The sequence below is a fragment of the Apis dorsata genome, unplaced genomic scaffold, assembly GCF_000469605.1.
Source record: "Apis dorsata unplaced genomic scaffold, Apis dorsata 1.3 scaffold_97, whole genome shotgun sequence".
NCBI lineage: Eukaryota > Metazoa > Arthropoda > Insecta > Hymenoptera > Apidae > Apis > Apis dorsata.
In genome coordinates this window covers 423,815-434,744 of record NW_006263395.1, presented here as the reverse complement: position 1 = coordinate 434,744, position 10,930 = coordinate 423,815, and the positions used below count along the sequence as shown (strand labels likewise).

Here is a 10,930-nt window from a genome sequence, read left to right as displayed (position 1 = left end):
CTCTCTCTCTCTCTCTCTCTCTCTCTCTCTCTCTCTCTCTCTCTCTCTTTCTTTCTTTTTCTTTCTCTTTCTTTCTCTCTTTCTATTACGAAAGGGAACTCGAGCCGTATGAGATACTACGGCTTTCCAAGCTTCGCCATAAATTCTCTGGTCGAACAGCATCACGAGGCTTTAACGAAACCTACGATATGAAGACGGCGGACACGCGGCAATTATCGAGCCCGGTGTATTCGAGGGTGTTCGACTCCTCGGGGCGGTTTCTTCGCGAGTGCACATGGTGGAAAAAACAATTTTGCATATGGCGGACAACAGAACACGCAGCCAGAGTTTTCGATCGACGATAAACACGAAGGTGAGATCCGCGCGAAAACGGAGAATATCCCCCCTCCTTTTCTTCTTCTTCTTCTTCTTCTTCTTCTTCTTCTTCTTCTTCTTATTTATTTACTTCTTTTTTTTCTTTTTGATTCCTCGCGCGGATGCAAGATAAATCAAGGGGTTGCAATAAATTCAAAAGAGCCGGACGTTTTATCCTTCGGTAAATACACCGATACACCGGAGAGGATGATTTAACAGTTCCCGCCTCGCGTTGTAGCTTGTTAGTTAGACAAATGTTGCGTTGTCGTTCCAACTTTCTCCCCCTATTTCACCCGTTTACGGCGGCCGCTCGTAACGTTGGGTCGGGTAGAGGTTGGGATTACTCTGGCTTTATTTGGACGATAAAGGCGGGTGGCCGGTTTCGTTCGCGAATGCCAACCGTGTTCTTGTCCTTCGAATTTCGCTCGGTATGGGTCCGTGTTGCAACGTGTTTCGTACCGTTTCCCGGTGTTTCGTGTACACATGCTGATTAAGGAGAAGTGGAACGGTTAGGTTGGGATACCTTTCAGGTTTCTGCCTCGTTGCATTGTAGATTTTACAACGCGTGTGGAAGAGGAGTTGCTTCATCGTATAACTTTTGGTTTATAGATGTAGTAAAATGGGAAGCTCGATAAGGATTGGTGAAATTGAGAGACGATGTTTATTTACCTCGTCGAGATATTTATTTTAAGAATCTATCTTAAGAACGCGGTAAAGTATCTTGATAACAGGGGATTGAAAAGAGTGAGTGTTAAAAAGAATGAAAGTAAAAGTGTGTTTCTTTCGTATATTTACTTTCCATTCTGTTTTTAAATATTCGTTTGAATTTTCCTTGCAAGACCTAGTTGCCCATTGTTCCGTACGAAGCTCGAGTTAAATAGTTTCGCGGCACACATGTTTCGTACATTTCGTGCAACTTATTACACGATATTTTGAAATTTTGTGTTGCGAACCAAATTTAATTAACTTTTCTTTTTTCCATTTGAATTCGAGAGAAAAAAGAATATATCACGCATGTGAAATAAGTATTTAAATATTGATTTTTATATTTTCATTCAAACTCGAAATGCAAATACAATGAGATAATAATAAAATAGAGAGAGGATGGCAGCCAGTTGAAATCGAACGAAATTATTCCCTATGTAAGGTAGAAGGTGGCCAACCGAGAATCGCATGCCAACATGGTATCCCACTATTGTCCAAAAGGCAATTAGCATGCCTCGGCTGACTCTTCTAGAAAAGAGGGGTGAATACATTAAACACTCCTCCGGATACTCGTCGATCGTGCGTGGGAGAACGTATTTCTGTGAACGTGGTACACGCACTGTACAACATATTCATTTTCATACATAGACCGCTACGTAAAAGTTCGTGCGCATTCAACCACTTTGTCGGCCAGAAGAATTATTTTCAGTCCTCGCTGATTCATCAAATCGCTTAAATTTCTTATTCTTAGATCTCCGATTCTTTCCTATCTTAAAAAAATTACTACAAATTATTGTTGTGCTTTTAAAAAAAATGGTACCTCGAATCTAAGAGCTTTCGATTCTCCAATCACGAAAGAAAGTATCAATCAAACAGAAGAATTATTTTCGCTCTCATTGATTCATCAAATCGCTTAAATTTCTTATTCTTAGATCTCCGATTCTTTCCTATCTTAAAAAAATTATCATAAATTATTGTTGTACTTTTAAAAAAAATGGTAGCTCGAATCTAAGAGCTTTCGATTCTCCAATCACGAAAGTAAGAACAAACGAAAGAAAGCATCAATCCGTGAGAAGAATTATTTTCAGGCCTCGCTGATTCATCAAATCGCTTAAATTTCTTATTCTTAGATCTCCGATTCTTTCCTATCTTAAAAAAATTATCATAAATTATTGTTGTACTTTTAAAAAAAATGATACCTCGAATCTAAGAGCTTTCGAACGATTCTCCAATCACAAAAGAAAGTATCAATCAAACAGAAGAATTATTTTCGCTCTCATTGATTCATCAAATCGCTTAAATTTCTTATTCTTAGATCTCCGATTCTTTCCTATCTTAAAAAAATTACTACAAATTATTGTTCAAAACAATTCTCCAATCACGAAAGCAAGAACAAACGAAAGAAAGCATCAATCCGTAAAAGGTGAGAAGAATTATTTTCGCCTTCATTGATTCATCAAATCGCTTAAATTTTTTACTCATCTCCGATTCTTCTTCGTTAAAAAATTACTACAAATTATTATTTAAAAAAGAAAATGGTACCTCGAATGTAAGAGCTTCCGAACGATTCTCCGTTCAACCGCAGAAGCAAGCACAAACGAAAAAGAAGAAACAGAAGAAGAAGAAGAGGGGAGAAAAGAAAGAAAGTATCAATCCGAACGTAACTCACAATCACAATGGACGATAGAATAAACTATATTAAGCGTGTTGCGTGGAGAGGGGCCCTCTGAATGGCCGGGTTAATTTAGATTCCTGGGTGCACCTCTTGCGGCGTAAAAGACGTCGAAACGTCCGGCCGCGTTTCAATGTTACGTGATGGAAGCCCGCGGTGCCCCGTTCTACGTAGCTAAACCGCGTAATTGACGTAACAACGTACATCATGAACTTTCGCATACCCGCTTCCCATTTATGGCGTTAACTAACGACTGCTGCCCATAACGCGGCCACCACGCTCTCTCTCTCTCTCTCTCTGTCTCCTCTCCCTCCTCTCCTCGATACTGGATTGCAACCAGGTGAAAGCGGGACCCCATTGTCTCTCTTTCCACTCGTTTCCAACGAACAAGTGTTTCCGCGGCTACGCTGCCGCGCATCCGCTCTCTTTCTGATTTATTCAACCTTTGTACTGGTTGCCTACCTTGACGTAGAATCTTGGAAACCTGTTCGGTGTTGTCTATGGCGAAATGTATGGCGGAGTTTTAGAGAACGGGAGAGGATGTGACGTTTTGAGGCAGGATGCATCTGTCTTCATTTGGGGGAAGGTTAAGGGTTGAGGCATTTTTTCCAATGATGCGAGGGGTAGGGGAGAACTCGAAGATTCGATTCTTTCGATTCTTTCCCTCGAATACGAAGATTTTCTTGCGCACTAGATTCTAGAATTAATGAAAGAATTTAGAATTTAGAATTCGAGTTTTGGAAAATTTATTTTTATTGAATTTGTTTTTATTTAGAGGAGTTTTGAAGGATTTTTTCAGGATGGTGTCAAGATTCGATTCTTTCCTCCATCTCTCGAAATCTCTTCGAGTTTTGGAAATTGAATCTGTCTTTGTTTAGAGTTTGAGGGTTAAAGGATTTTTCCAAGATGATAAGATTCGATTCTTCTCTCGATCTCTCGAAATCCCTTCGAGTTTTGGAAATTGAATCTGTCTTTGTTTAGAGTTTGAGGATTAAAGGATTTTTCCAAGATGATAAGATTCGATTCTTCTCTCGATCTTTCGAAATCTCTTCGAGTTTTGGAAATTGAATCTGTCTTTATTTAGAGGAGGTTTGAAGATTAAAGGATTTTTCCAATTCTTTTCCGATTCTTCTCTCGATCTCTCGAAATCTCTTCGAGTTTTGGAAATTGAGCGTCGATCAATATTCGATGCTCGAACAAACTTTTGATTATAAATGATCGTATAAGAAAAAGATGATCGTACAGTGATTCGTGGCAATTATTCGAGCAACGAATGCCCTTCGATTATTCATGGGTAAACTCGCAATGTTGATCAGCAGTCGAAGAAGTTTTCAAGTTTCGTTCTGCTTGTCAATAGCGATTAAAGTATCATAAACATGGGAGAACGTGGTGGGGTAATAAACAGGATCGTGGGCCGGTTTCTTCTTCGAGCAAAGGGCGTGTTATACTTCGGCGTGGCTTGCAGGTTTTGCGCAGGGCGTGTGTACAAAATTCGAGGAACGGTCTAAAAAATTCCTGTGTATCTCGCGTATCTTTATCCGCGCCCATATAATTTCTCTTCGAAGAAGCGCTTCGAGGAGAAAATTTGAGATTAAAAAAAAAGGCTCGCTTGTTTTCTTTTTTTTCTTTTTTCCCCTCTTGTATCCTGCCTCCTGTAATTTTCCCCATTTCGCAAATTCTTAATGTATCTTTAAATCCCGTGGCGAACGTTAAATTTCGTAAATTTCAATAATTTTATATTTATAATCCTCCCTGTATAGGCGCAACAGAAATCTCATGAAGAGATCACGTATGCGATATCTTTCACTTCGAATCAATAAATTGTCGGAGAAGTTGGCCGATCGATTCAACAATGCCTCGCGTTTCTCTCCGAATATTTTCTAGGGGAATTTTCTTCTTCTATTTTTTCTTTTTTTTTTTTTTTCAAAAAAAATATCTTCCCGTTAGTTCTCGGTCACAGATCATTACTCCGTTCACGACTCCTGGACTGGCTCGTTGCCGATGATCGCTGGTAATGATTGGTGGTGCAATGTCAAAACGGAGCCTGCGAATAGACGTTGAGGTTGCACTTTGTTTTATGAGCTGCTTACCCGTTGTTACCTTGCGGTTCCAAGGATGCAATTGACTAGAAGAGGCTTAAAATTTTTTTTTTTAGAACAAACAGCCCTGAATATTTTCCCTTGAATGTTGAAATAGTTGGTATAAAATTATCGATAATTTACTTGTATTAAATCTTCGATTTTTTCTTTTTTTTTTTAAAAAAACGATTCTCAAAAAACTTTCCACTTAATTTAGTTCGTTGAACATTAACAAAAACATTAACGTATATGCTTAATTACGCCTCCCATTTCGCTCGTCTCAAAGTGTACAAGACGCAGCTCGAAACATGTACACCTTGTCCACCTTGTTATACGTACATGCGATGTTATTCGATCGATGTGGTAGTAGTTGATCCTCGCTACTTAGGTACTTAGCGATTAACATCGACGTTTGACGCCCAACCGGAGTTGGTCTAATCCTTGGATTATTATCGACGATGTACAGCTGACACGTGGCTACTTCCGGCGAGAGGAGGGGGACAAGGTGTCGCGTACCTTCGTTGACCATGACTTCCTGGCCAGATGGACGATGAAATCGAGCGCATAGCGACAAATTTTTTATATTTTTCTGACCGAGTAAAAAATATATATACAAGCTTCTTTCTTAATCTTTTTGATCAGTTTTAGATGAATAAAAATTTCTAAAACAGGGAGACGATGAATATAAATTCTTCTTCGTTTTCTCGAGTAAAAAGGAAAAGAAAAAATAATTATTCGCACGACGCACGACGTGTGAATATAATGGAATCGATTTCTCGCTAATAATTTCCGTTCCCATCATGAATCCTTCGTGTAACGCGAAGATAACAATTGCGATTCGTAATAATTCTTCTTCAATTAACAACAATGGTCTATGAATGTAATAAATTCCTATATCCAATTTTCCACTCGTCTGCTCGCGTTACGTTTTTTTTTTTTTTTATTTAAATTCTCGAAAAGATTAGAAAATTAGAAAATGCGTATTTTATTTAAATGTTTTCAATTTACGCGAGTCGGTTGTAAGTGAAAGAACGAGTTTCTCTCGGCAAGCACGAGTTTCAACGAAGATGTTTGCGCGAAATGATTTTTACATGGAGATCGTAGTCGTGCAATTAAGATAGGGTTGTTAATTCGTAGCGAGAAGCGGAAGTTGAAGGTTCGTTACAAGTGTTTCAACAGGTGCGTTAACACGGTTTTCACCCCGACAATGCTTCTCCTCCCGCTCCCTCCCCCGTCCTATTAAGTCGTTATTCGCTCTAACGTTGCGTGAAATCGACGTCTTTGTGAAACAATTTTCACTTTTTCCTCGTTGTTAACGAGAATTACGCCCCTTGGTCGTGTAGAAAATTGCCAAGTATCGGGTGAGAAAAGAGATTTAAGGGATGAGAAGAGGTGTGTTAAAAATTTTCTTCCTTTTTCTCTCCTATTCTTCTTCCTAGAATTTCTTTTATTATATTCTTCTAAGCGAATTTCGGCAAATTGTAACATTTCGAAAGTGAAATGTTCGACTTTTCAGACTCGATGCCTAAAAAAAATCCGATAATTATAACGATAATATTTTGTCGATCGATATTAATCAAACCTTAAGCCTTAAGCATCTTCGAAGCAAAGATAACTTTTAATTCTTTTGATCCAATGATTAAAATTAATCGAGCAAAAAAGAAAATGACAATATTTCAACTTGTATGAAACGCTTGAAATTAAACACTTAAGAAGTTTCGAACGACAGAAGCCAAAACCTTTCAGTGACACGGTTTACCGAGGAAAGGGTCGGAGACCGCAAGACCTTAACCGCCGGTTAATTAATACTCATTCGACTTGGAACCGCTCATTTCCGTAATCAAACCGAGGGACAAAAGCGTTTATTCTTTCTCCAAAACCTTTATTATCCTTTCCAAAAGGGAAAGGACAACGATCGCGCGTGCTCGGTTTCACGAAACACGAATGCGTAAACGTTGATGAGTATCGCGTAAAAACGGATCCCTTCACCCGGAAAATTGGCACGAACGATGATAATCCCGCGATCTCGGTACAGTTGGCGTGTACGCTTGCTTTATCTCTAAATTACGTACGGTGAGGTTAGATTATAAATCTAACGAGATAACGTATCTTAATTCGATAAGTGGAAATATAGTTTGCAGGTAGGGAACGGCGGTATTATCAACGATTTCACCGATTATTATCGATTTCAAAACGGGCGATGATGATGCTTTTACGCGTTGAAATTCACGCTGTTGAATGCCTCTATCTTGACGAGGATCTTGGCCAGGATCGGATTAGATTCGAAAATTTCTCGAATCTTGTTATTATTAATTATTATTGTTATTAAATTATCAGACGATGCGAATCAACTTGGCGAGCAGTATTCTAAAAAGAAAAATCCATTTTATTACGAAATACGAATAAAAGAAAAAAGAAGAAGAAAAAGATCTTCGTACGTCATAATAATATTCTCATTATCGAACGATAAACTCGTTCGATAAACTTACGTCCGCATTTCTATCGCGCGGAAAAAGGAAAGAGATCTCGGTCGGTAAGGAAGCATAGGTGTTCCGTGGCGGGAGTGTTCCATCACTCGAAGGGAACAGAATTTGAATGATTCATGAGTGCACGCGTCACGTCGCACGAAAAGAAGAAAAAAGAGAGAAAAAAGAGAAAGAAACGCTTTTTCCCCAGCGATAGGCAAGAGGATTTTCATGCAGACAAGTTGTCGATGATGCTGGTTGAGCTCTGGTATAAAGGGATGAAGTTTCGCTCCGAGGGATAGGCTTCTTCATGATTTATGGAGGATGCGTACAGTCGTACCTACCGCGTCGGAATTATTGGCGAGATTCTGATACGTCTTCCTTGTCCCAGTTGTCCTTCCGATTGTAACATGGTAATACCTTGCCACGTCAAATCGCCGAGCCTGATCATTTGTCCCAGATCTCGTCGTCTTCGTGGCACTTGGCAATTGCCGATCTCTTGATGCAAATTTTAAAACTAGATCGATAGTTCCTGATTTGTTCAACAATTTTTTTTTTCAAATTTTAAATTTGAAAATTTCCAATTAGAAAATAATCTTGCAATTTTTTGGAACTTTGAGATGATCGAAAATTTTTTGATTCGAAAAATTGTTATTCGCGATATTTGTTATCACGCCGATATAATTCTGAATCGGGATATCATCTCTTTTAATTGCCTAGGGAGTACTCTATCTCGCAATTACCAATTTTTCCAACGTGTAATTGCGTTCTCGAATGATCGTGCATCGCGTGCACGATAAGTTGATCGGTGATAAGAAAGTTAACGCGTCTCGAACAACGGATAAGAAACGCATTTTCTTAATGCATTCTCTACACAATTCTCTGATAATTTCGATTTAAAAAAACCGATCGTTTCTTTTTCTTCAATAATTCTTTTCGAATAATTCTTTAATTATTTCTTCGATAAATTTTTCAATCAAAGTATCGAAAACTTGCAATCTCGATGCTGGAAAGAATTTAATCTAATTTAGAAAATTGGAAAGGAAATATTCTCGTTCGATCGAGACGACAATCGTAACGGTCTAACGTTTCACACCTTTTTAACACGGTGCAACGGGATTAGATATCGTTTTCGACGCCCACGTCGAGGAACCTTTTCCTCTTCCATTTTCTACTTAAGTCACGTGAAACGCTGCTCGCATACGAGAGAGACAAGGCTCTCTGAGAATTTACGCGTGACAGTTTCTCAGACGTGGATTTCTCTATCTTCGATGGAGACCTTTTTCCACCACGCGCGTAGATCTCTATGGGAGAGGAGAGATAAAGAGAGATCGTCTCTGGTCGTCGTGGAATTTTTTTTTTTTTTTCCCCTCATTCGAAACGAAAAGTTTCCGCGTCTCTATTAGCTTTTAATGAGATTGAAACGTCAACAATTTTATTGCCTCTCCTCCTTTTTACGATCTCTCCTCACGCAACCTATTTGGTAATGTATCAATCACGAACCGATAAAATCTGTTTTCGACGCTGTTGAAATATTTTCGACGTTTTTATTTCATGAGAAGAAAAAAAAAAAAAAAAAAGAAAAGAAAAATTGTAGTCGATTCTCAACTTCGCATTTTACAAATCTTACGAAGACGGAATGTAAGAGGGAGAATGTTCTGCTACTTCTGATTTAGAATTTTTAACGCACTTTCTAACCGGCAAAGAACATCGAATCCATCATAATTCTAAGTATTAAAAGTATATCAACGGCGGAGCTCGTTCTTGGTGAAAACTGGAATAGAATTCGAAACGAGTTTCGTCGAGAGATTTCGAACGATAAATATAATATATTAATTGTTGGTAAGAATATTGTAAGAAATATTGTATCGATAAATCATTGGTGGAGCATCGTTGGAATATTCCTTAGGATATCTTGTAACACTAAAAGAACGAGAGATCGACGAATGCATCGAATCACGAATATTAAATATATAAATCTCTTTCTCTTAATTTTCTTCTTTTAGACCGGGGTGACCCCATTGCAGAGAGCTGCTTTGGAGGGCCATTTGGAAGCGGTGGAATTATTGTTGAAACACGGTGCTGATGTCGCTCGCCAAGACACCGTGGTAAGCGAAAATATTATTTATCTTATCCACCATTAATTAAATTACTTCTCTTAAATATTATCTTTCCAATTGACTTCGATTCCTCGTCCGAGTTCCTAACTTTTACTTTCGATCGATGCAACAAAATAAATTTTTAATTAATCGTAAAAAAAAAAATAACACCAAAGGAAAACGAAATGAAAACTTAAGAAATACTCGCTTCAAACACTCATTTTTCTCCTCCTCTGTTTACCAACCTCTTCGAGAGGAACGCGTTCGCGTATACCAGTCCTCGGACAGAAAAACCTTCGAGGAGGAAAAAAAGGAGGAGGAGAAATCGGTACCCGGAAGAGACGGCGATAATTTCGCCTGTTTCTTTTCCTTTTTTTCTTTTCTTCTTTTTTTTTTTTTAGAGAAGAAACAATTTACCAGGATTTTTGCGGGATTGGCAGCGGTGTTTTATCACTTTCTCGATCTCGATCCCCCTCGGGGGCCCTACCCGAGCCGAGTGAATTTTCATCGTTCTTTCGTAACTCCTCGTCCCCTCTCGTTGTCCCCTCGCCCGGTTAACGAAGTGAACGCGACACACGAGTCTCTTGGTTACACGATTACCAGCAAGGAGAACACGGTAATTCGGTGACAGAAGCTTTCGCGTGTAAATCGTACGCGTATTGGGAAATCTCAAGATTTTTCTCGTTTCTTTTTAAGGGGAACGAGGCTCCAGGCTCGTTATTATTAGCGATCTGTGTGCGATAAATATTATTGAAAAAGAGGCGAAAGAGGGATGGAATATTACGTAATCGACATTATCCGATATTATATTGTAAATCGACGAAGCTCGAATATAATAAAATTATCGATAATTATAAATAGGTAGGTAGAATCGATACGAAGAATACGTGAATTTCCGTGAAAATATTCACACTTGATGTTTCCACGCACTTTCCTTCGGTTTTCGGAAAACCGATTTCATCGATCGCGCGGAAATACATCGTTCGACGAACGTGTCCCGTACTTGGAACGCACGATGATACGTATAATTATCGTGAACGACGAAAGGGAGACAAATATACGCGTGGACTCGGTCGAGATCTCGTTAATATCGTATGCAAATCGAATGCAGATTTCCACTTTCCTGCGGCCTGCCTCACGTGTGCAGGCAGGTGTAAAATTTGCGCCCAACTTTCATCAAGCTTGGGATTACGCATGATACGTATGAACGAGGATCCCTGGCCGCCGTCGTCAGGGGTCATGGTGGACGATCGATATATGGATACGTGGACAGGTGTCATTAAGTCGTAAACCGTTTAATGGCCGTCATTACCGATATTGTATCGCGTTCGAGCCTCGATCGGGGACACCGATTCCCCCGGTTTCTACAGGGCTGCAATTTCGCGGACGATCCGCGTAATAAACGGCAAGAGGAGCGCAGGTAGGCGTGTATACTTTACGTCTTAATGACCGCCGCTAAGAATTTTCGATCCCTCCGCGATGCGTTTCTTCAATGATTTATCTATAACGTCAACGAGGAACGCGCAAAATGACGCGATTTTAAAAAGTGTAATTAGT

General features: G+C 39.2%; 1 protein-coding gene across 8 annotated transcripts in view; it reads left to right on the top strand.

Moving 5' to 3' along the window:
- The window catches only part of LOC102670613 (ankyrin repeat domain-containing protein 6), a 126,679-nt gene that overhangs the window by 67,489 nt on the left and 48,260 nt on the right, over positions 1-10,930 (top strand). For 6 of the 8 annotated variants that reach the window (XM_006611962.2, XM_031508679.1, XM_006611963.2 and 3 more), the window contains one exon: positions 9,281-9,382. The exons of the other annotated variants lie outside the window; for them this stretch is intronic. In XM_006611962.2, the coding sequence (XP_006612025.1) occupies positions 9,281-9,382 (102 nt within the window). The remainder of the gene's footprint in view (positions 1-9,280; positions 9,383-10,930) is intronic. 8 annotated transcript variants of the gene reach the window in all.